Raw genomic sequence first — 26,875 nt, forward strand, 5'->3', positions numbered from 1 at the left:
CGTAAATTTGCCACTTGAGGTTTGGGGCTCATACATCCGTAGTTACATGGAAGATAGGAGCAGGAGGCCTTTTGCCGCTTCGAGCCTGCTCCGCCATTCATCACGATCATGGCTGATCATCCAACTCAATAGCCTAATCCTGCTTTCTCCCCATTGCCTTTGATCCCATTCTCCCCAAGTGCTATATCTAGCCGCCTCTTGAATATATTCAAAGTTTTAGCATCAACTACTTCCTGTGGTAATGAATTTCACAGGCTCATCACTCTTTGTGTGAAGAAATGTCTCCTTATATCTGTCCGAAATGATTTACCCTGAATCCTCAGACGGTGACCTCTGGTTCTGGACACACATATCATTGGTAACATCTTCCCAGCATCTATACTGTCTAGTCGTGTTAGAATTTTATAAGTCTCTATGAGATCCCCCCTCATTCTTCTGTAAACTCCAGCAAAAACAATCCCAACCTAATTAATCTTGCCTCATATGTCAGTCCCGCCATCCCTGGAATCAGTCTGGTAAACGTTCGCTGCATTCCCTCGAGAGCAAGAACATCCTTCCTCAGAGAAGGAGACCAAAACTGCACACAATACTCCAAGTGTGGCCTCACCAAGGCACTGTACAATTGCAGCAACATATCCCTGCTTCTATACTCGAACCCTCTTGCAATGAAGGCCAACATACCATTAGCCTTCTTTATCGCCTGCTGCACCTGCATGCTTACCTTCAGCGAATGGTGCACAAGGACACCCAGGTCCCGCTGCACACTCCCCTCTCCCAATTTACAACCATTCAGGTAGTAATCTGCTTTCCTGTTTTTGCTTCCAAAGTGAATAACCTCACACGTATCCAAATTAAACTGCATCTGCCATTGATTTTGCCCACTCGCCCAACCAGTCCAGATCATGCTGGGATCCCTGCATTCTCATCACAATTCACCCTCCTACCTAACTTGGTATCATCTGCAAACTTTGTGATGTTACATTTTGTTCCCTCATCCAAATCATTAATATATATTGTGAATAGCTGGGGTCCCAGCACCGATCCCTGTGGTACTCCATTGTTACTGCCTGCCAATTTGAAAAAGATCCATTAATTTCTACTCTTTGTTTCCGCTCTGACAACCAGTTTTCTATCCACCTCAATAACATTTCCCCCAATCCCATGCGCTTTAATTTTGTACAATAATCTTATATGAAGGACTTTGTCAAACACCTTCTGAAAGTCCAAATATACCACATCGACTGGCTCCCCCTTGTCCACTGTACTGGTTACAGCTTCAAAGAATTCCAACAGATTTGTCAAGCATGATTTCACCTTCATAAATCCATGCTGACTCAGACTGATCCTGCCACTGCTTTCCAAATGTTCCGCTATAAAGTCCTTGATAATGGATTCAAGCATTTTCCCCACTACCGATGTTAGGCTTGATATTCCTTGTTTCTTGCGCTGGTTATTAATATTTGGGGCCAATACATTAATTTTATTTGATCCATTGAGGTTTATCTTTGCTCTGGTGATGTGTAGCCCTGGGTACTTGGTCGGCACGTTAGCACAACGGTTAGCACTGTTGCTTCACAGAGCCAGGGACACGGGTTCAATTCCCGGCTTGGGTCACTGTCTGTGCGGAGTCTGCAAGTTTGCCCTGTGTTTGAGTGGATTTCCTCCGGGTGCTCCGGTTTCCTCCCTCAAGTCCCGAAAGACGTGCTTATTAGGTGAATTGGACATTCTGAATTCTCCCTTAGTGTACCCGAACAGGCACCGAGTGTGGCGGCTAGGGGATTTTCACAGTGACTTCATTGTAGTATTAATGTAAGCCTACTTGTGATACTAATAAAGATTATTATTATAAGCTACATTAATCACAATGATCTCATACATTTAAGATCTGAATTGAACTTACCCCCATCTCCCCTTCCTTGATTCAGGCACAGTAAGGTCCCCTGTCTCAGATGATGTGGCCAGGAAGTGCTGCCATTTTAACTGTGGATCAACCAACTCAGTCTCATAGAGCCTTGAAGCTACTGATGAAGGCTACCAGCAAGACACTGGAGGCCCGGGTACATTCATTTAGTGTTTACTATTTGTAAATTCATCATGGGCCAGGGAGAGCTGCAGAAATGCCTTTTGTGGGACCCCTCCCTCAGTTACTTTGTCAGATGCCATGTCCACCACTCCTGAATCTGTCCCCTCTAGTTGAATTTTTACTCCTGCTCACTGGTGCTGATATCATCCCCATTGGCTTTAGGTGAGCGTTGGCATTCTGACATGAAAACCAGTCCCAGGAGTTCAAAATGTCCTGAACCTCACAGTGAGTCCTCCATTTGAGGTGTTCTCACACCATGGTAAGTACCCATCTGTCTGCTTCAGCCTTTAGTGGTCAGAATATCAGAGCTGTTCGGATTTAATTTAATAATTCAATCAAACTAAATCCTTGCTTTGACAAAGAGTCATCGGACTTGAAACATTAGCTCTTTTCTCTCCCTACAGATGCTGCCAGACCTGCTGAGATTTTCCAGCATTTTCTCTTTCGTTTCAGATTCCAGCATCCGCAGTAATTTGCTTTTATCCAGTAAATCCTTGAAAAGACTGAATAAAGAAATGCCAAGGTCCCATATTGACCCTCTTCGTCTTTGCTTTCCCCTGTAATTTCCCCTCTCCTCAGGAACACTCCCCTGCCACTACCTTGATTTTAGAGCGGACCCTTTCCTGGCTATGGTTCTATGTGTGTTGCTAATCTCCAGCATCTTAATCAAGTGCCACTCATGACTCCGGCCGAGATTGTCAGCAGTCTCTAGGACCTTAGGGAGTGTGTTACAGTTGAGCCAGATGGTGCCCTTGTCCAATGCATCCACATGGACTTTCTGTCAGATATTGATCCAGAGTTTCCTCTCCATAACCCTGGAGTGTCAAAACAGCAAACTTACACTGTAGCCGAGTCAGTTCAACCAGCACAAGGTAGAAATCAAATCAACTTGGTGTGTATGGCTCAGCTCTACATTTAAACTTCTTCAGCCACCTTTCCATGGAATGCTGGTTCCCCTAAGTTCTGACATTTACAAAACAATATTGCGGAATTTGATAAGGATGCCTTATGTTTGAATACTTTTGCAGCGCCGTTTGTTCTTCCTACAATTTCCCCATATTGGGAATGAATATTAAGATATATTCAGCTGGTGTACCCCAGTAAATGTATCCTACTGCTCATCTTCGATTTACTGCCCTACCTTGTCCCAGCAAACATCCCCAACTTTGAATATCCACCTACTCCAGGGGTATTCAGTAATTAGGAAGGACAGACAAAATGAAAAGACGGTGGGGCTGCATTACTGGTTAAAGAGGAAATTGATACAAAAGTGAGGAAGGATATTAGCTCCGACGATGTGGAATCTGCTTGTGTAGATCTGACACCAAGGGGCAAAAAATGTTAGTGGGGTTGTGTATAGACCCTCAACCAGCAGTGGTGATGTCGGGAATGGCTTAAATAGGAAATTAGTGTCATATGCGATAAAGGAACATCTGTAGTTATCGGTGACTTTAATCTGCACATATATTGGGAAATCAAATTCGTAACAATACCATAGAGGAGGAATTCCTGAAGTGTATACGGGATGGTTTCTGGATCAATACATTGAAGAACCAAGTAGAGAAGCAGGGTAGCATTGTGGATAGCACAATTGCTTCACAGCTCCAGGGTCCCAGATTCGATTCCGGCTTGGGTCACTGTCTGTGCGGAGTCTGCACATCCTCCCCGTGTGTGCGTGGGTTTCCTCCGGGTGCTCCGGTTTCCCCCCACAGTCCAAAGATGTGCAGGTTAGGTGGATTGGCCATGATAAATTGCCCTTAGTGTTCAAAATTGCCCTTAGTGTTGGGTGGGGTTATTGGGTTATGGGGATAGGGTGGAGGTGTGGACTTGGGTAGGGTGCTCTTTCCAAGAGCCGGTGCAGACTCGATGGGCCGAATGGCCTCCTTCTGCACTGTAAATTCTATGATGAGAACAGGCCATTCTAAACTTGATATTGTGCAATAAGAAAGGCGATGAGCGGCCACAATATGATAGAATTTTTCATCAGGATGGGGAGTGATTCTGAGACTAGGATCCTAAATCTAAATAAAGAAAACTACGATGCTATGAGGCGCGAGTTGTCTATGATGGATTGAGGGATGACAGTGGATAGGCAATGGCAAACATTCAAAGAATGTATGGGTGAACTGCAGTGATTGTTCATTCATGTCTGGCACAAAAAGAAAGGTCGCTAAACTGTGGCTTAAAATGGAAATTAGAGATAGTATTAGAAACATACATAGAAAATAGAAGGAGAAGGTCATTCGGACCTTCTAGCCTTCTCCGCCATTCATTATGATCATGGCTGATCATCAAATTCAATTAGATCCATGGAAGAACATACAAATTGACCAGAAAAAATGTAGGCCTGAGATCAGTTTAGAATTCAGCAAAGCAGGACAAAGAAATTTATTAAGATGGGAAAAATAATAGTCTTCAACACCGGGGCCCTGCAAGGATGTGTGCTCAGTCTCTACTGTACTCCCTATACACACGCAACTGTGTGGATTTAACTCCAACTCAATCTATAAGTTTGTGGATGATACAACTGTACTGGTTGTATCTCAAACAATTACAAATCAGACGATAGACGGGAGATAAATCACTTGGTTGCACGGTGTATGAAAAACAACCTCTCTCTAAATGTCGGAAAGACCAAGGAACGAATCTTCGACTTCAGGAAGTGTAGCACGACACACACTCCCATCTGCATCAATGGCTCTGAAGTGGAGATGGTCGATAACTTTAAGTTACTGGGGGCCACCATCACCAACAGTCTCTCCTGGTCCACTCACGTTGATGCAACAGTCAAGAAAGCCCAACAACGTCTCTACTTTCTAAGGAAGCTAAAGAAATACGGCATGTCTACATCGACTCTCTCAAACCTCTACACATGTGCCATAGAGAGCATCCTATCCGTCTGTATCACAGCTTGGTATGGCAACTGCTCGGCCCAAGATCGTAAGAAACTGCAGAGTGCGGTGAACTCAGCCCAACGCATCACACAAGCTTGCCACCCTCGCATTGATTCTGTATACACCTCCTGTTACCTCAGGAAGGCAGACAGCATTATCAGCGACCCCTCCCACCCAGGCTTTGCCTTCTTCCAGACCCTTCCATCAGGCAGAAGATACAGAAGTCTGAAGACCCGCACATCCAGACATAGGAACAGCTTCTTCTCCATAGCTACTAGACTCCTCAACTGTAACATTATTCACAACGCCCTATGCTGCTCTTGCTCATGTATTTGCTTTGTTTGGCCCCTCATTCCACACTGTAACCAATCACTGTTTGTCGATGTAACCATTTGTCAATGTACTCTGTTGATTTTTTTTTTGTCTACTATGTGCGTACTGTGTGCGTTCCTTTGGCCGCAGAAAAATACTTTTCACTGTACTTCGGTAGATGTGACATGAAATCAAATCAAATAAGAATTGACTGTAAACGCTTCTATAGATACGTGAAGAGAAAAAGATTGATAAAGGCAAAATGTAGGTCTCTTATAGTCAGGAACAGGGGAATTTATAATGGGGAACAAAGAAATGACTGACCAACTAAATATATACTTTGGTTCATTCTTTACAAAAGAGGGCACAAATAACCAACCAGAAATGTTGGAGAACACAGGGTTTAGTGAGAAAGAGGAGCTGAAGGAAATTGGGGAAATTGATTGGGTTGAAGGCCGATAAATCCCCAGGGCCTGATAATCTACATCCCAGGGTACTTCAGTAAGAGGCCCTAGAAATAGTGGATGCATTGGTGGTCATCTTCCAAGATTCTATAAACTCTGGAACAGTTCCTACATGTGCAGGGAGCTATTTAAAAAAGGAGGGAGAGAAAGCAACGAATTATCGACCAGTCAGCCTGCTGTCGGTTGAGGGGAAAATTCTAGAGTCCATTATAAATGATTGAACAACAGGGGCAGCACGGTGGTGCAGTGGGTGAGCCCAGCAGCCTCATGGCACCGAGTTCCCAGGTTCGATCCCAACTCTGGGTCACTGTCCGTGTGGAGTTTGCACATTCTCCCGGTGTTTGCGTGGGTTTCGCCCCCACAACCCAAAGATGTGCAGAGTAGATGGATTGACCACACTAAATTGCCCCTTCATTGGAAAAAATGAATTGGGTACTCTAAATTTATATTAAAAAAAAGATTGAACAGCAGAGCACGAGAAAGACCGTGACAGGATCAGACAGAGTCCGCATGGATTTATGAAGCAGAAATTGCTTGACAAATCTACAAATCTTTGAGAATGTAACTAGTGGAGTTGACGGGGGTAGCCAGTGGTTATAGTTGATTTGGACTTTCAGGCTGCTTTTAACAAAGACATTAGCATGTAAAATTGAAGCGCATGGGATTGGGGACGGTGGTTTGAGATGGACAGAAAACTGGTTGGCAGACCTGAAATAAAGAGTAGGAATAAATGTGTCTTTTTCCAAATGACAGGTAGGCAGTGGCTAGTGGGGTACCGCAGTGCTAGGACCCCAGATATTCACAATATATATCAACGATATAGATGAGGGAAGAAAATGTAATATCTCAAAATGTTCAGGTAACACATAGCTGGGTGCGGGGGATGCTGAGATGCTTCAGTGTGATTTGGACAAGTCGAGTGAGTGGGCAAATGCATGGAAGATGCAGTGGAATGTGGATAAATGCGAGGTTATCCACTTTGGTAGCAGAAAGGAGGGTAGATTATTACCTGATTAAGAGGGGAAGTGCAACAGGACTTTGTACACCAGTCGCTGAAAGTGAGCATGCAGATGCAGCAGGCAGTAAAGAAGGCAAATGTTGTCCTTCAAACCGAGAGGACTCCAGTACAGGAGAAGGGATGTCTTGCTGCAACTTTATTTTCATATATATACATAATATAGTGCAGAAGGAGGCCATTCGGCCCATCGAGTCTGCACCGGCTCTTGGAAAGAGCACCCTACCCAAGGTCAACACCTCCACCTTATCCTCATAACCCAGTAATCCCACCCAACACTAAGGGCAATTTTGGACACTAAGGGCAATTTATCATGGCCAATCCACCTAACCTGCACATCTTTGGACTGTGGGAGGAAACCGGAGCACCCGGAGGAAACTCACGCACACACGGGAAGAACGGGGAGAACGTGCAGACTCCGCACAGACAGTGACCCAAGCCGGAATCGAACCTGGGACCCTGGAGCTGTGAAGCAATTGTGCTATCCACAATGCTACCGTGCTGCCCCTGGGCCTTGTGGGCCTTGGTGAGAGCACATCTGGAATATTGTGTAGTTGTGGTCTCCTTAACGGAGGAAGAATGTTCTTGCTATAGAGGGAGTGCAGCGTAGGTTTACCAGACTGATTCTGGGGATGGTGGGACCGATGTATGAGAAGAGAATGAAATAAGTTGGTTAGGATTATATTTGCTGGAGTTGAGAAGAATACCTCCAATGCCAGTACATCTTTCCTCACATTGGATTGCTCCTGCCTTACCACTACCTCTCCTCTCACACTGGATTACTCCTGGTTTCTTCTGCTTCAGAATACAAACCAGAATAGTAAAGAGATGGTGGAATTGGAATTAACACAACATTATCCTCTCCTTTCCAATATCCAACAATCTTGAATTGCCATTTCACAAAACAATGTCCTGCACCTTGAATAACAGGAAATGGCTCCTGCTGTGTAAGGCAGCTTGTACCACCCACATTGTGATATGGCAGATGGAGATCTAGCAGTAAGTGCACGTGTTCACTCTTGCAAAACGGTACACAGCTTGGCTGGCCGATAATGAATGGTTAAAAGCAACAAAATAAAAATTACAGGTGCTGTATATCTGACAGATAACAGAAAATTCTGGAAACCCTCAGCAGGTCGGCCAGCATCTGTTGCTGTCTACATTTCTGGTCCTCAGAGAAGACCAAAATGTTCACTTGTCTTGTTTCTCCACACAGATGCTGCCTGACCTGCGGAATTCCAGCATGTTGTGCTTTTGTTACACGAGAAGTGGCCAAGTCCTGCGACTGCTCACAGAACTGATTCAACATCTTTGCATTAAAAAAAATTTTTTTAATGCTCTTGGAAGTGTTATTTCCTGCGAGGCTACAGTCCAAGTGCTTGTGGATTTAGAATGGATAGCTCTTTTGCGGTCGGCACAGACATGGTGGGCTGAATGGCCTGCTTCTTTCTGTACTGTAGATATTCTGTGTTCCTATGCCATTTCTACCACTGCTGGTAAAGGAAAATTGGGTAAAGTATTCACCTTTTGAGAAGCCAGGTACTCCATGCCACGTGCAACCTGGTAGGCACAAGACACAAGGTCCTTGAAAGTTAACTGCTCGTCTGGCACCTTGCATGTGTCAAAGGAATAATCCATGCCAGGAGGTCGCCGTGCTTTGAGGTATTCCCGCAAGTTGCCTTTTGATGCATATTCAACAATGACGTAGAGTGGACCTGAATGGGAATGAAATGCCGCTTTATTATGTTGCAGACATATCACAGGACAACAATTGGATGAGCTCAATGAGTGCCAAAACCCATCAGCCATGGAGGTACAGGCGTAGCTTTCATGGTGCCTCTTTGTTCAGGATTACAGGCTGACCAACAAGACAGCAAGTTTTGTTTTATTCGTTCATGGCTGTGAACGAATTGCAGGCTGTGCCAGCCTTTGTTGCCCATCCCCAATTGCCCTCGAGCCAACCACATTGCTGAGGATCTGGAGTCACCATAGGCCAGACCAGGTAACGACGACAGATTTTCTTTCTTAAAGGATGGTAGTGAACCAGATGGGGTTTTACAATGATTGACAATGGTTTCATCATTAGGCTCTTAATTCCAGATTTTTATTGAATTCAAATTTCACCAATCAGTGGCGGGATTTGAACCTGTGTCCCCAGAGCATTACTCTGGATCTCTGGTTTACTAATCCAGTGACAATACCACTACGCCACCAGCTCCCCATAACAATCCACCCATTTTGTGGTGGACTAGTAGTCATGCTCTGGGGCCCGGATTCGAATCCCGTTATGGCAATGGTGAAATTTGAATTCAATAAAAATATGGAATTAAAAATCAAGGGTGACCATGAAACCATTGTCGATTTGTCGTTAAAAACCCATCTGGTTCACTAAAGTCCTTTAGGGAAGGAAATCTTTCATCCTTACCTAGTCTGGCCTACGTGTGACTTCAGATCCACAGCCATGTGGTTGACTCTTAAATGCTCTTAGGGATGGGCAATAAATGCTGGCCCAGCCAGCGAAGCCCACATCCCATGAATAATTTTTTTTCAAAATCACGCCAGTTTGTACAATCTACAGTAGAAATAACTGAATTCAAGATGTGAGGAAAGTAACTTCAAAGTCTCAGCCCTCCACCCTACCTGGCGTGCATGCACTTGGTCACTCACTTTAAAAACACCACAAACACCGTTAGCACTCACCATCCTGTGTGCAGGCTCCGAGCAAATTAATAATATTTTTATGTTTTCCAATCATCTTCATCATTTCCATTTCTGACACGAGATCAGACAGGTCTTTGTCAGTGGCATCGTCTACAAGGACAGAGAACATAAACTGTAACTACTTAGAAGCACCAAGATGGCAAAACACATAGAAGACCATCACAGGTCCAGCCTTACTGCTGGATGCAGTATCGGGAGGCGGTGGCGTAGTGTATTGTCACTGGACAAGTAAACCAAAGCCCCAGAGTAATGCTCTGGGGCCCCAGTTTCAAATTCCGCCACTACAGATGGTGAAATTTGAATTAAATTAAAATCTGGAATTAAAAGTATAATGATCCCATCTGGTTCACTAATGTTCCTTAGGGAAGGAAATCTGCCGTCCTTATCTGGTCTGGCCTCCATGCGATTCCAGACCCACAGCAATGTGGTTGACCCTCAATTGCCCTTCAAGGTCAATTAGGAATGGGCAATAAATGCTGGCATAGCCTAACGACGCCCACATCCCATGAACGAATGCTTTTCAGACTGGATATATGCAGCAGCTGCAGCTGGAAGGAATATTGCACCATGTGCCGAAACTTATAATTTCTGGCCATACGTTTCTGAATCATTTAGATCTGCAACATGTGATAACTTGCGAGAGACGATGGGCATAGCGTGATCTATGAATCTAGACACTGGTCTTCCCAAAGGGCGGCACGGTGGCGCTGAGGACCCGGGTACGACTCCGGCCCACTGTCTGTGTGGAGTTGCACATCCTCCCCGTGTCTGCATGGGTTTCACCCTCACAACCCAAAGATGTGCAGGGTAGGTGGATTGGCCATGCTAAATTGCCCCTTAATTGGATAAAATATAATTGCTTATTCTAAATTTATAAAACAAAAATAGAAAATGGTCTTCCCAATCCATATCAGTGTAACATAATGACATGGGTAAAACAGTTACCAGCCTGTCTGTTCTTACCTTTCAGCATCTTAACAGCGACAGTGATGGGTTTGTTGGGCTTGTCTTTCTCGATCCCAATAGCCTCTGCCATGACAACTTGTCCGAAACAGCCCTCACCAAGTGGTTTGCCCAGAGTTAGTCTAGGCGACAGAAAAGATAAGGATAAACGGGGAAAGAAAGCGACTGTGAAGAATGCCATCAAGCTAGCCATTGTTTAGTAGTACAGTCGGCAAGTAAAATTTACCGTGGCCGTTGAAACTCCCACTTAGGATCAGCCGGGAGCTCCAACTCAGAGACATTAGCCAACATTGGCGAATCGCTGGAGGAGAGGCGGGCAATTCTCACCAGTGGCGTGTTGGAGTTCATGGAGGAGTTTGACTCCAAGGACACCTGCTTGAGTGAAAAATAATTCAAATATGTTACCAACCCCCACAAATTAAGGGCAAATCTAAACTTAAACAGGAGGAGCGAAGTGAGGTCACAGACAAGTAACTAAAAAACAAATTTAGGAACATTATACCAACCAATGCCATGTTCAATTGTTTATATTATTACTTGGCATTCTTCCAATACTGGATTGCATTCGGGAATGGAGACTAGTAAATATGTCAAGCAAGTTTTGTTCATTCAGTTGCGCAGAATGGTCCCTCGGGCCTGCTCCACCATTCAATGAAATCATGGCTGATCCAAATGCAACTTCAACCCCATATTCTTGCCTACCATCGAAAACCTTTCACCAATTGTTAATCAAGAAACTATGTAGCTCAGCCTTAAAAATATTCCAAGACTCTGCTTCCACAACCTTTTGAGAGAGAGTCCCAGAGACTCTCAGCCCTCTGAGAGAAGGTCAGCACCTAATGATAGAGAAAATCGTCCAAATATCCATTCCAAAACTATCACCCGCATAGACACCTCTTCATCAATTGTTTCTCCACTCCCTCAGACCAGGGCTGAACAACTGCTCACTGGGAGAATCCCACAGGCATTATTCACCTCGGAAATGATATAATCCGCGAGGTAGCAGATGACTTCCTGCAGGCTATTGGACTGTGTGAACGTGACACCCAAACCTGATCCAGTTTTCACTGTGGGCTGGATTTTCAATGACTTGGATAATTTCTCAGTCCTGACTCGGAATGCTATTTTGACATGCAAAGACCCTAACTGGGCCAGAGGTGAGTTTGGTTCCCAATTATGTCGTTGGCTGCTGCCAGGAGGCAAGTATCAACTCCATAATGCAATGCTCAAAAGCAGACAGAAGCCATGACTGGGTCTGCCACTGCCTTGCAGATTGCTAGAGGCAGGAGGCCAACGCACGCACAGTGCAAACAAGTGTCCAAACACTCATTGATCCAGTACTTAATCAGCTCTGCTCAAGCAATGGCAACTTTGGCTCTCCAATAATGGCTTTGTACAGTGCGCCTGACAGTTTTGCACTAACATGGCGCAGACCTTTTGTTCTTCCTCTCCGCATCTTTGAAAATTTCCTCCTGTCATAGAAGCTTAAAATCCCTACAGTGCAAGAGGTCATTTGGTCCATCAAGTCTGCACTGACTCTCTCAAAGAGCACCTCAGGTCCAATCCCCTGCCCTATCACTGTAACCCCACCTAACCTTCACATCTTTGGACACTAAGGGCAATTTTAGCATAACCAATCCACCTAACCACTCCAATCCATTAACAAGCTCTTCAATGAGTTTAGTGGCCAGTTAATTGGAGGTGATCAGGTTGCTGGTCCCATCGCTTTCAAAATTGCAGTGTGTTTCCAAGGAGCCAGAAGACGGACATACAATCCAGGAACATTATTTTCAAAGTGCACCCACAACCGCCCTGACACCCATGGCCATTCGTGTGGTGATGGGGCGGGGGTATAGTAAAATGACAGACATGAATTTTTCTTGATCAAATTGAAATGTAATCAAGGTTAGAAGTGAAAAGTTTTTTGGAGGGAGCAAGTGTTATGCAAAATCAACAAAACAAAAATTATATGTAGAAGTACAACTGAATTCATCTTTAAGAAAAGCTGGTTCACAAAAGCTCTAAACTCTTGTATCTACTTTCTGTTACCTGTCTTTTCAGCGGGAACTTGGAAAGTTTCTGTACTGGTGGTGGGTTGAGGGTTTTCTTTGAGGATGTTCTCATTCTGCACATGATTACTATAATAACAGTCAGTATGATAAGGACACAACCCGTCACATAGATGAGGATGTCAGCATAGACTGAACCAGAATCATCCTCCTTCACCAAGTCTTCTGCTGCAGGGAAAATATTGTGAGAAACAAGTTAAAATACAGGGCTTTGTAACTTGTGAATGCCAACAGATAATGCTCGGTCAGAGAACTAGAAGAGTTCAATTTATTTTTTTCGATTTGTTTCTTTAAACACACAATGTATTCTGACAATAACTATTCAAAAGTACAATGCCGTTGTCGTCACTTAGCCAAAGCAATAGACACAAATGGATTCAAGGAATTAAAATCCTGTTCCATGAATCTAGGATTTTTATCCTTCTTTCCAATTTGCTCTCCTCACAGTGTTCTTGCTTTTCCATCAGTATTTTGCTGGGACGCAGCCTCACAATGTTGATCATCTAGTCCCTCATCCAGTGGATATTGTTTGTGTATTACCAGCATACATTAACTGTGGAGGATTTCATTCAAGATTCGCCCACTCTGGTACAATGATCAGGGCTGAGAACCCTGGACTCTTTTCCTTTAATTAAAACGCCGACAATAGGTTCAGCCAACCACTATCATGGTAGAGGTCAGCTAATTCAGCACCTGATGGGAAATTAAAACTGGTATATTTGGCTCAGAGCCAGCTGCACAGCAGACAGAATCTGCTGGTGTTAAGAAACAAATCAGAATTTCACTTAACACGGAGTTTACACACTCATCAGAACTGGAAGGCTCCCAGATCAGATATTCTGCTGTTGAGCTGGGAAGTCACAGGATGTCACAATTGGGAATGCCTTTGGGTCAGGGAAGAAAAATCTGCCAAGGACCCAAGCTTGCTACAGGTTGCTGTTAATGCAATGTAGAACTTCTGCTGGGAGCGTGTTAGTGTGATGTTGGATATGGATAGGATCAGGCTCAGTTGCTGCTTTGGTGAAGTACTGGCGCGGTCAAGAGCACAGCCGGTGGAAATGTACATCAACAGTGAATGAAATGAGAGGCGCCGCAGTGGTTAGCACTGCTGCCTCACGGCGCCGGCGCCGAGGACCCGGGTTCGATCCCAGCCCTGGGTCACTGTCCATGTGGCTTTTGCATATTCTCCCCGTGTCTGCGTGGGTCTCAACCCCACAACCCAAAGATGTCCAGGTTAGGTGGGTTGGCTGCATTAAATTGCCCCTCAATTGGAATTTTTAAAAAAAAGAATGAAAGGCTTCAGGAGAGGATGGTGAAAAGTGATGAGGATAAAAAGGCGGCCGGGGGGGGGGATCAGATTGAGATGTACAAAATTATGAGGGGCTCAGATAGGGCTGCATGGTGGCACAGTGGTTAGCACTGCCACCTCACAGAGCCAGGGACCCAGGTTCAATTCTGGCCTTCGGTGTCTGTGTGGAGTTTGCATGTTCTTCCTGTGTCTGCATGGGTTTCCTCCGGGTGCTCCGGTTTCCTTCCAGTCCAAAGTTGTGCAGATTAGGTGGATTGACCATGATCAATGTGAGGGTTATGGGGATAGGAAGGAGTGTGCCTAGGTAGGGTGCTCTATCGGAGGATCGGTCCAGACTCAATGGGTTGAATGGCCTCCTTCTGCACTGTAGGGATTCTATGGATTTAATGGTAGATAGGAAAAAAATTGATAAACCATTAAAACATTAATGTGTTCAACTAAATGGAACCTATTTGTTAATAATGTGACAAGCCTTAAATTAGAACAGCAAAATGTTCGTGGAAAAAGTAGTACCCGTGATAAATGAACTATACATGAATAGGTCTCCCTTTAATTATGAACATTTGTGATACTTTGACACTTCCAAGTGACCACAGAGGCTGAAAGAATGGGCTGAGTGTGGAATCGGAATGTTGAGTGGTAAAGAGACACACCATCTCCTGGGGAAACTGAGCACAGCACATGTGAAATTCAGTCACCTGAAGCACATGTCCAAATACCAATTAGTTTAACAACCAAATGTATTGTATAATACATATTAAGATATATAACAGATTATTACATCTATGTTATTATTATTGATTATAGTTTTTTTTTTTTAAATCAGAAAGCTTCTTATCTGGACAATATGCTGTTCTTCACATAAACGTGTACCTAAGGTTTAGGCCAGAGGCCTGGCACAGTGCCTGAAGGATCAGCACCACCATTGCCTGTACTCTTGGTGACAGTTCTCAGATAGGCCAAAAACAGTACCGTGAGGGACTTGGGAGCATTTTCAAATTAAAATCCCATTAGAAATGTTCAAACAGGGGCGGCACAGTGGTGCGTGGGTCTCACCCCCATAACCCAAAGATGTACAGTGTAGGTGAATTGACCATGCTAAATTGTCCCTCAATTGGCAAAAAAATATAATTGGTTACTCTAAATTTATAAACAAAAGAAATGTTCAAATAGGCTACAGCAGTGTTTATTTATGATCAAATATTTCTGCTGGGCTGAGTGCAGGCGAGCCTGTAGGCTCTTGCTATTCATCTCATTTCAGTGATCTGTGAAAGGTTTTCACAAATATTCAGATAAAATGGTCACATTTATTGTGGGACTTCCATTTTCCATCCTCCTATTCAACTGTTTCCAGATTATTTAAACAGGGTGTGGGGGAAAGGGCAGAAAACTATAGACTGGTCAGTCTGACTTCAGCGTTAAGCAAATTATTGGAAACTTCTGAGAAACAGGATAAACTGTCACTTAGATAGAAATGGATTGATCAGGGGTAGTCAGCATGGGTTTGGGGGAAGATTGTGTCTCACTAACTTAATTTAATTTTTTGAGGAGCTAACAAAGAGGATTGATATGGGGACATTGTCCACATGGATTTCAGTAAGGCATTTGATAAGGGCCCACTTGGTAGACTGGTCAGATAAGTGAGATCGCATGGGATACAGGGGAAGGTGCCAGGTTGGATCCAAACTGGTTCAGTGACAGGAAACAAAGGGTGTTTTATCGAGTGGAAAACAGTTTCCAGTGGTGTTCCGCAGGGGTCAGTGTTGGGCACTTGCTGTGTGTTGCATATATTAATGTTGAAGACTTAAATGTGGGTGGCATGATTGGGAAACCTGCAGATAACACACAAATTGGCCGTGTAGTGATAGTGAACAGGATAGCTGTCAACTCCATAATGATATCAATAGTTTGGTTGAGAGGGCAGAGAAATGGTGAATGGAATTCAATCTGGAAAAGTGAGGCATTGCATTTGGGAAGGGAAAACAAAGCAAGGGAATAAACAGGAGATATTGAGGGGGCTTGAAGAAGTGAGATATATTGTAGTACATGACCACAGGTCCCGGAGGGTGGTAGGACAGGTGGACAAGAAAGCATATGGAATGCTTTCCTTTATTGGGCAAGGTATTGAATACACAAGCAGGGATATAATGATGGAACTGTATAAAATGCTGGTTAGGCCATACCTGGAGCTTTGGAGACAATTCGGGTCACTACATTACAGGAAGGACATAATTGCTCTGAAGAGAGTGCAGAGGAAATTTACAAGAATTGTGCCAGGGCTTGAAAATTGCAGTTATGAAAAGAGATTAGATAGGCTGAGGTTGTTTTCCTTAGAACAGGGGTGGCTCAGGACCTAGTTGAAATGTAGAAAATTATGAGGAGCCTGGACAGGAAAAACCTGTTCCCCCAAGCTGAGGGGTTAATTACCAGTGGGCACAGATTTCAGGATATTGGTGGGTGGATTAGCAGGGTCATGAGGAAAGCTTTTTCATCCAGAGGGTGGTGGGTGGCTAGAATTCACTGCCAAAGTTGGTGGTTGAGGCAGCAACACAACGCATTTAAATCTGCATCTGGAGTTTTGCAACCTGCAAGGCTACGGTCCAGGTGCTGGAAAATGGGATTAAACGGAGCGGCTAATATCTTTTTCTCTTTCTTGGCCGGTGCAGACATGAACTGAATGACCTCTTTCTGCACCGTAACCATTCTATGGTTTTATTATCCACTTGAAACAACAAAACAAAAGCTTTGTGCAAAACATCAGCTGACTGCCCAGGTACCTTCGCAATAGTATTTCCTTTTCTTGGTGAATAAATATACAAAATGTTTCATTTTATTAACTGGTATTTTACTTCATGTCACATCCATGTCTTGGTTACTTCTGAACTATAAAGAGGGATTGGCTCTCTTCATGTTAAGGTTTCCCCAATTTCACGGACGTGAAAACCACACAGTAATTGGTGAACGAGTCTGGTTTATGAATTGATTGCATTACTGTATTTAATTTGATCTCCACTTGTAACCCAACTGAAATGCTTGAGTTTTAGTTCATATTCCGACAGGCATGGGTGGCCTTCGTGTTATTATGCAGTGTCAGGCATTAATTATTGAAAACAAGCTGGCAAAATCATTGCGCTTGAGAAGCATAATTGTTTCTGTCATTTTGCATTCAAACAGAAATTTTCACCATCTGTATCCTTTCCCTTCAAAAAAGTATGTTCACATAGTGAACAGGAAACCCGCCTGGGAGGAATTGGTCCGCCCGTCATTGTAAAGAAGCCAAATAAACTTCTTGGGATGGTGCTTTCTCCTCATATCCCAAGACAAGATTATCATTTACTCAGCTCCGGAGGATGGGTCCCTACCAGGATCTAAGCTTTAGACCGTACAGACGGACGTTCAGCAGAGGAAGAAACATTAATGGAGATATAATTACTGATCGTGGGTGTCTCAGCAAGTCCATCATTTCAGTATGTCAAAACGCAGGTTTGATTTATCCTATCATTGGGATTCGCAGATAATGTCAGCTTCCACTGACCAATTGATTTAAATTTAGAGGGAGCGAACAGACAAACACACACAAATGCGAAATAATAATCCTAGATGATCAACAATTTTTTTAATGTTTTTTCGAGAACGGGCACTGCCTGTGTGTGTGAGAAAGAGCTAGGCTGTGTCCATCATGAAGTGCCCAGGTTGAATCCCCAGTGTACTGAAATGTTCAACATGAGCTGTGGAAGATCGGCAGACACCAGCAGTATAATTGGTCTCAACCTCTTTGTCCCAGGGAAGAGGGGATGGAAGAGAATTCAGCCATGGCTGCTACTCACCTTCGCTGCAGGTTGAATAGCCTGATACTCACCAGCTTGGGTGCAGATGTCTGTGGGGGGGTGGGGCAGGTGAGGGGGGAGGACTTTAACGGATAGAATTGGGAAATGTTTCACAAAAAATAGATACTGATGTTGAGACTTCCTGTTTAAATTAGGCGTGATTAAAAGAACAAAATGCAGAACAGTCTTCCCATTTTGATGAAAGAAACATAACACAATAATCACAAGAGAGAATTTGAAAGTGCAGAAATACCTGGCAGAACGGACAACCATGCAGAGTGATGCGAATACCCAATAGAATTACCAGCCAAACAGGTATACTCCCCTGCATCCTCAAAAGTAACATTTCGCAAGTACAGAATTTCTATTTCTTTATCCGTTGTGTTAATACCAGCAGTCTACAAAAAAAGACACCAACAGGATAGAAGAAAATGGAGAGGAGACAATAAGGTAAGGTTTGACCATAGCACCTCAGTTAAAGTCCCTGCACACCACAGACCTGAAAGCAGGTTCAAGCACATGTAGAAGGTTCCATCCTGCTCCAGAATGGTGCAACGTGATAGATATTCCTACCTCTGCAACCTGCACATTAGTCAAGAGTTCCCTTCACCAGGCTCTCACTCTCTCTGTCCCACTATTAGGCATGCAAGAGCAAAAACAAGTGTTTGAAATTGAAGGAGGGGAAAATAATTGACCCACAATATGCTGGATTGCTTCAAAGTTAGGTTTTAAAAAAGGATTATTTTTTCAGAGATAGTCACATTAAATGGAAGAGGAAAAGGGGGCAAAGACGAAAGGCAAGTACTATTAAATAAAACAGCAGTGAATCAGTTAAGGGCAGCAAATGGTTATTCAATGCGATTGTCTTTGAAAATTAGTAGTAGTGAGAGGAAAAGGGGTTAACAATAGGAAGAGTGAAATATGGAATGCAATCCTCTGTATTGTAGCAATTTTTTCCACAGCAAGGGTGGGGTTTTATTCCAATGAGTAGCAAAGAGGAAAGGTTACTGGCGAATGGTTGGCAGCCTGCAGCAGTTGAGTTCAGTAACATACAAGCGATTTTCTTGCTCCATATTGGGTTGGCATCGAAGCCGGAGGAGGGGTGGGTGGGGGTTAAAGGTCACACTTGGGGATTCGAGGCCTGGGACAGAGTTTTGCGTTTACCTGGTTTCGGTTTGTTGACATACAGCCAGTGCAGCTTTTCAGCCGTGCCAACGAAATTGGTGGCTCTACACAGATACTCGCCCGCATCCTGTTCTGTCACATTGTAAAGAATGAGTTTATCGTCCGCTTCAGCGGTATTACTTATCCACGACTGCAAGAATAGATCACACAGAACAGATCAGTAGGTTCAGATGTAACTCCACGGCATGGCTACAGCCAATGGTAGCAGTAGACATTCCCCACTGGGACCACTGGAAGGAGTGGCAGGGTGTGGCTAATTAAAAACAAACTCAGCAATTAACCTATTTTTCCCCCCTTGGTTTATCTGTCCCATCGTTAGCTACACATTTCCCTCTAAACCACACACCATCTTCTCAAGGGTAATTAGAGATGGGCAATGAATGCTGTCTTAGCCAGTGATGCCCAGATCTCATGAAATAATTTTTTAGAATGATAGGTGTGTGACCTCCTGGCAGAACTTTATTATTTGGTAAGATGAGTTAAAAACCCCACCGGATTATTTCCCTCTTTCCCTTTGAGGGCTGATGTGAGGGATTGGGCTATTTTGGTTTCTTGCCCACCACAGCACAGGGACTATCTGTTCATAGCAAGGAAGGCAGGTGAGCTGTATCCCACCTCAGTCCTTCCAGGGTAAACACAGTTTAACAGGCATCCTGCCTGGAGGTGCCGCCTTGCATTGATCAAAGATTATAACAATACCATTGGCTTTCTTCTGTTGGGATATTCTGGTCCAATTTCATAGTTTTTGGAATCTCTAATGAACAATCTTCTCCCAGATGCACATTCTCAGAATTTATACCGTACAGAGCATTTATTAATGGATCCTTAATTACGGAGGGAATTAACTCATTTTCTGTTTGAAACAAATATGTCATTCCTTTAATCCTAGGGCTGAATTCAAATTACTCCAGACCTAGAGGGTACTGTGTTTGAGACAGCGGTTGAGACAGATTAACGAGATGTCTCGGCTGAAGGGAGAACGTGTAGATTAAGGGTGGGTTTCTAATGGGAAGTCTGATGGATGATCCTACCCACAAAGAAATCCCCAAAGCACAAGGGTGTGAACACCTACAGTTCATTTTCCTGCCCAGGTAATGTCATTGAAGGGAGTAAATTTCACTATAAAATTTTGATACAAGTGAAACCCATAAACAATGGGCGGCACAGTGGTTAGCACTGCTGCCTCCCAGCACCAGGGACCCGGGTTCGATCCCAGGCTTGTGTCACTTCTGTACGGAGTCTGTACTTTCTCCCCGAGTCTGCGTGGGTTTCCTCCGGGTGCCTCAGTTCCCTCCCACAAATCCCGAAAGTCATGCCTGTTGGGCAAATTGGACATTCTGAATTCTCTCTCACTGTACACAAACAGAAGGTTACGAGATCCATACTTTGGCCCAACAGCCAAAAATGTTCTATGTCTGGACATTTGAGCCATATATATTATATATATATATAAATAAAGGAACTCTGTCACACATTCTGGGTATCTTTTGCAGAATGTTAATTTTCCAGAAGCTGCTACATTTTCCACCAGTAGACTTCATCCAATGGCTGGGGGCTGGTTTAGCTGTTGATTAGACAGAGCGAGACCAGCAGCGTGGGCTGAATTCCCGTACCAGCTGAGGTTATTCTCAACCTCACCCCTCACCTGAGGTGTGGTGATCCTCAGGTTAAATCACCACCTGTCAGCAAAGGGGAAAGCAGCCGATGGTCATTTGGCAACTTATAAAAAAATCATCCTATGGCTTTATGAACTTTGATGCTTTTTACTGAGATGGCAAGGGTAAATAATATTCATTTTTAATGAGCACAAAATATATTTCCCATAGATACAAAATGGGTGACATGGCTGACATTGCACAAAAACATTTAATAAACTCTCAGCGTGGTCATGTTACTTTAATACTTCATGATTTATAAAATTATTCAGATTATTTACTCAGTGGGCAGTGTGTTGTGTAAAGCATGGGGTGGACGGGGAAAATGCTGTGTTTTAACATGAGCTCTGTTTCTATTGCCATCTACCACATTCTATAAACAAGTTTTTACAACATCAAGCGAGCCCCTCCAGGCAAGAGAAGAGCAGGTGTTGCACTTTCCAGGTCTTCCCTGCCCCCATGCTGTAGCCCCTTCCCATCACTATCTCCCCGCCTAGACTATTTTCATTAGTTAGATTGGGAATTAACAACTCCAGAGAGAATACTATTTAGCTGATTACTGGGGAAAGCCAATTGTTTGCAGCAACAATTCAGTTCAGACCCATTCAGCAGTTTCACTGCCTCTGAGCCACTAGATGGGAGGCCTCAACAATCGGATAGGAAACCACAGCTTTCCAGTTAACACAATTTTTAAAAATTCAGTCTCAGCATGTGATTGCCCCTGACAAGAATGGCAATTATGGTCGCATACTGGTTAGCACTGTTGCTTCACAGTGCCAGGGACCCGGGTTCGATTCCTGGTTTGGGCTTGGGTCACTGTCTGTGCGGAGTCTGCAGGTTCTCTCCGTGTCTGCGTGGGTTTCCTCTGGGTGCTCCGGTTTCCTCACACAAGTCCCCAAAGATGTGCTTGTTCGGTGAATTGGACATTCTGAATTCTCCCTCAGTGTACCCGAACAGTCGCCAGAGTGTGGAGACTAGGGGATTTTCACAATAACTTAATTGCAGTGTTAATACAAGCCTACTTGTGACACTAATAATGAAAAAAGATTATTGCCCATCCCTGAGGAGGTGATGGCGTGATGCCACTTTCAGAGGGCAGTTATGAATCAATCATGTTGCTGTGAAATTGGAATCACTTATCGACCAGGACTGGATAAGGATGGCAGGTGGGATTTTTATACCCATCTGTCAGTTTCATAGTCACTTTTGCTAGGACCACACTCACATTAAAGCTTAAATTAAGTGTCTAACATATAAAAGAACTTGCATTTATATAGCACCTCTCACGATCCCAAGACATCCAAAGGGCTTTACAGCTAAAGAGGTACATGGTAAAAGTTATGTTGCCATTGTAGTGTAGAAAATGTGGCAGCCAATTTGTACAGAGCCAGGTCTCATAACCAGCAATGTGATAAAGCCAATAATCCACTTTAGTGTTGTTGGAGGGATAAATATTGTTCAGAATTCTCCAGCTCTTCGATTAGCCCCATGGAAACATTTGCATCTACCTAAGAGGGCTGACAAGACCTCGGTTTAATGTCCCATCTGAAAGACAGCACCGTTGAAATTCCAACGCTTCATTCCGCCCAGTACTACAATGCAGCATCAGCCTAGATATTGTGCTCAAGCATCTGGAGTCGGACTTGTACCCACCATGTTCTGACTCTGAGGCAAGATGGCTACCAACAACTATCGTAATATTACTCTGTGATATTATATAACACAACAATACATAATTACATCATTTAGGATCCATGCAGCTGATTCCAGTCCTCAGGGCGTGCAACCAAAAGCATGATCAACAGACCTTGCTTTCTTTGCAAAGTGCTTGCAAAAACCTTCCTTGCTGGTGAATGAGGATTGTCCACCTATTAGGCTGCTTCCTGAACAATAAGGTGCTTACGGTCAGAGGACCTCATGAAGTTCGACATGACCTGCCGCCCCAAAACCTCAGGATGACGTGCCATACTAGTTTTGTTTCAGTCCTGTTTTTACTAGAGACCGTTATTTTCTTATCCCTTTTGACTTCTCTGAAAGAGAAAGCAGTTTAGTTCCAGGCCAGTGCCCCTTCATTCCTGGCAGGGCTTTAAATCCATGGGATGTTATTGTTTGCCCTGTGCCTATTTGAAAATCCTCTTTGTGCTCACTGTGCACATTCCACACACATTCAGCGATGGCCCCCCCTCACACCCCATGCTTTTTCCCTAATAGCTGCTCTGATTCCAGATTTAAGGGGAACTTTAACCAACACAGCAGCTCAAAGTGGCTGCACTGAATCCACAGGCACAAGCATCTATCCGACCAGCTCAAACAATCGGGATAAACAGAGGCTTGAAGTCTTTCTTGCAGTTTGCTTTAGTAGAACAAGGGTATAAGAATCAAGGTCCCGCTGTAACCCCCAGTGTGTATCCAGCTTTTCAAGCTGGGCTGGGCTGGACTCTGGGCAATTTAAAAACAAAATAACAATTGTGCAGACAGACTGAATGTTGCAAAGTCAGGCAGTGCGGTCAATAAACATCTCACTCTGAGATCGATGATCACTGACACTGCCCCCATGCCGGAGACAAAGCCTTAGTGGAAGTAAAATTCAGTAGGATCATTAGTTTATGCTCTACTTCTTTGCCCCTCCCTTATCTTTATTCAATTATCAACATATCTCCTCTTTAGCTTTTGTCTGTTAATGTTCCAATGAAGCATTTTGGGATGTTTTTCTCTGTTAAAGGTGCCATAGAAACGCAAGTAATTGTCGAGTCCTTGACTATTTTTGTGTGTAAGAATTACATTTTCTCTTTGTGCATGCGAGTGCCACTGAGATCCCAGGTGGGATTATTGGTTGCCATGTTTATCTGCTGCACTGCTCAACTATCCTGCTACTTACTTTCAGCACAATGACGTATGGAGCTCCATCTGGCCCCAGTTTGCTGCCATTGACTTCCACATGTTTAAGCCACTGGATGTGCGGTTGTGCGTCGCTGAAGACCTTGCAATGGAATTCTACATCGCTGCCCACAACCACTGACTGGTTTGCAGGCAGCCCTGCCTGAAGAATAGGCCGATGTGGAGACCTTTCTAAAAATGAAGAAAACATTTCAGATGAAAACAGAGCAATGTCCACATCTTCATTTTGGAATTAGTAATAAAACACTTATTATTATTATTCTGTATGGTACAAGATTATCAGTATTTGAATTACGTTGCCAGGTGAGTGAGTAAAGAGAAAGGGCATTGATGCAGGCCAAGAGAGTAGAGTACTGGAGGAATGAATCACGTGAATACTACTGGCAGCTTTATTAGGAGTATAGAATTAGAAATGCCAGTTGATGCATCTGGCCTATTCCATTCACACGTTACATTGTTATACTATAAACTCTACCCAATCCAGGAGGTCTCGAGGAAGCCAACCAAGTACAGGTAAATTCCAAGAGACTGAAATTCTTGTGAATACTTTCCTTGCTCAACCGAATACCAGGCTATTGATCTAATTAATACCAGTCATTGCAACAGTGTTCAACACATGATTAGAGCAGATGATTCATTCTTCTCAGCAGTGTTTTGCATGATTTTAATTTCCATGTGTGGCAATCTCTCTGCTGGCACCATCCCATTTAATCACCACCTTTTCCAAAACAACTCTGGCTTGGCGGCCTTCTCTGTTCCTTCAAAATCTGGCACCACTATTCCTCAGACACTGAACCTGCATGGAGCCCTTCCCTCAAATCCAGAGATGTCTGATTTCATCTAGGTGCATTGTGTTGAGCAGCGAGAGGGACAAGAAAGCAAAGCAAGGGTACAAATATAGAGCGTGGCTGTAGTCACGTGTTACCAATGTCACGTACATCGATGCACCATAGGTTCAGGACCTTGGGCGAAATTCTCCGGAAACGGCGCGTTGTCCGCCGACTGGCGCCCAAAACGACGCAAATCAGTCGGGCATCGCGCAGCCCCAAAGGTGCGGAATGCTCCGCATCTTTGGGGGCCGAGCCCCAACCTTAAGGGGCTAGGTCGGCGCCGGACGAATTTCCGTCCCGCCAGCTAGCGGAAAAGGCCTTTGGTGCCCTGCCAGCTGGCGCGGAAATGACATCTCCGGGCGGCACATGCGCGGGAGCGTTAGCGGTCGCTGACGGCATTCCCGCGCATGCGCATTGGAGGGAGTCTCTTCTGCCTCCGCCATGGTGGCGACCATGGCGAAGGCGGAAGGGAGAGTGCCCCCACGGCACAGGCCCGCCCGCGGATCGGTGGGCCCCGATCGCGGGCCAGGCCACCGTGGGGGCACCCCCGGGGCCAGATCGCCCCGCGCCCCCCCCCAGGACCCCGGAGCCCGCCCGTGCCGCCGTTAAGGTAGGTGGCTTAATCTACGCCGGCGGGGCAGGCATTTTAGCGGCGGGACTTCGGCCCATCCGGGCCGGAGAATCGCGCGGGGGGGGGGGCCCGCCAAACGGCGCAGCGCGATTCCCGCCCCCGCCAAATATCCGGTGCCGGAGACTTCGGCAACCGGTGGGGGCGGGGTTCACGCCAGCCCCCGGCGATTCTCCGACCCGGCGGGGGGTCGGAGAATCTCGCCCCTTGTCCTGAACCGCAACACTAAACAGAATAAACCAATGCTACTGGGTGTCAGCTGCACAGTTGGAATGGTATTGCCATGGAGATCAACGGAGGCAAGACCCAGCAAAAGCAAGTCTACTCCTGGCAGGAGATAATGAAGCAATTGAATGGGGGGGGGGGGGTGCGCCCAACCTTTTGAACATCTGCTGCAAACACTGAGTGGGAATGTGTTATCACATCAACAAAGGTGACCTTGAATTAAAAATGCAATTAATTATATCTCATACCATTGCAACTCAGCAACTGTGAAGTTCAGTTCAAATATTAATTCCCATTTAAATACCTATGTTGCAAATCAGCTTTTACAGTGTCGAACCACACAATCTCCTTCTCACTGTTCACACGTTAACTGTAATCTTTACTCCAGCTCTGACAGGAATAATAGATTAGGGGACTGGAGGTTTTTGGGACAGAGTCCAGCTCCTGGTGTTAGTATGAGGGCCTTATATATGATACAAATGATGGCGTATTATTTTTACAATGAGGTCTTGCTCTTTCTTTTTGAAAGTAAATCATAGAATCATAGAATCATAGAAGTTTACAGCATGGAAACAGGCCCTTCGGCCCAACCAGTCCATGCCGCCCAGTTTTTACCATTAAGCTAGTCCCAGTTGCCCGCACTTGGCCCATAACCCTCTATACCCATCTTACCCATGTAACCATCTAAATGCTTTTTGAAAGACACAATTGTACCCGCCTCTACTACTACCTCTGGCAGCCCATTCCAGACACTCACTACCCTCTGAGTGAAGAAATTGCCCCTCTGGGCCCTTCTGAATCTCTCCCCTCTCACCTTAAACCTATGCCCTCTAGTTTTAGACTCCCCTACCTTTGGGAAAAGATGTTGACTATCTACCTTATCTATGCCCCTCATTATTTTATAGATCTCTATAAGATCACCCCTAAGCCTCCTACGCTCCAGGGAAAAAAGTCCCAGTCTATCCAGCCTCTCCTTATAACTCAAACCATCAAGTCCCGGCAACATCCTAGTAAATCTTTTCTGCACTCTTTCCAGTTTAATAATATCCTTCCTATAATAGGGTGACCAGAACTGCACACAGTATTCCAAGTGTGGCCGTACCAATGTCTTATACAACTTCAACAAGACGTCCCAACTCCTATATTCAATGTTCTGACCAATGAAACCAAGCATGCCGAATGCCTTCTTCACCACCCTGTCCACCTGCGACTCCACCTTCAAGGAGCTATGAACCTGTACTCCTAGATCTCTTTGTTCTATAACTCTCCCCAACGCCATACCATTAACTGAGTAGGTCCTGGCCTGATTCGATCTGCCAAAATGCATCACCTCACATTTATCTAAATTAAACTCCATCTGCCATTCGTCGGCCCACTGGCCTAATTGATCAAGATCCCGTTGCAATCCTAGATAACCTTCTTCACTATCCACTGTGCCACCAATCTTGGTGTCATCTGCAAACTTACTGACCATGCCTCCTAAATTCTCATCTAAATCATTAATATAAATCACAAATAACAGTGGACCCAGCACCGATCCCTGAGGCACACCACTGGTCACAGGCCTCCAGTTTGAAAAACAACCCTCTACAACCACCCTCTGCCTTCTGTCGTCCAGCCAATTTTGAATCCAATTGGCAACCTCACCCTGGATCCCGTGAGCTTTAACCTTCTGCAACAACCTACCATGCGGTACCTTGTCAAAGGCTTTGCTAAAGTCCATGTAGACAACGTCTACTGCATTGCCCTCATCTACCTTCTTGGTCACTCCCTCAAAAAACTCAATCAAATTTGTGA

General features: G+C 44.6%; 1 protein-coding gene across 8 annotated transcripts in view; it reads right to left on the bottom strand.

Annotated features, from left to right (window-relative positions):
* The window catches only part of LOC140409223 (fibroblast growth factor receptor 3-like), a 277,279-nt gene that overhangs the window by 14,952 nt on the left and 235,452 nt on the right, over positions 1-26,875 (bottom strand). For 3 of the 8 annotated variants that reach the window (XM_072497512.1, XM_072497511.1, XM_072497515.1), the window contains exons 12-18: positions 23,376-23,566; positions 18,822-18,972; positions 12,502-12,689; positions 10,679-10,827; positions 10,453-10,574; positions 9,469-9,579; positions 8,293-8,483 (exon numbers count right to left, since the gene is read on the bottom strand). In XM_072497512.1, the coding sequence (XP_072353613.1) occupies positions 8,293-8,483; positions 9,469-9,579; positions 10,453-10,574; positions 10,679-10,827; positions 12,502-12,689; positions 18,822-18,972; positions 23,376-23,566 (1,103 nt within the window). Of the gene's footprint in view, positions 1-8,292; positions 8,484-9,468; positions 9,580-10,452; positions 10,575-10,678; positions 10,828-12,501; positions 12,690-17,910; positions 18,056-18,821; positions 18,973-23,375; positions 23,567-26,875 lie in introns of all 8 variants that reach the window. The other 5 variants (XM_072497513.1, XM_072497519.1, XM_072497517.1 and 2 more) reach the window with 5 other exon arrangements.

The sequence above is a fragment of the Scyliorhinus torazame genome, chromosome 3 (assembly GCF_047496885.1).
Source record: "Scyliorhinus torazame isolate Kashiwa2021f chromosome 3, sScyTor2.1, whole genome shotgun sequence".
NCBI classification, from domain to species: Eukaryota; Metazoa; Chordata; class Chondrichthyes; order Carcharhiniformes; family Scyliorhinidae; genus Scyliorhinus; species Scyliorhinus torazame.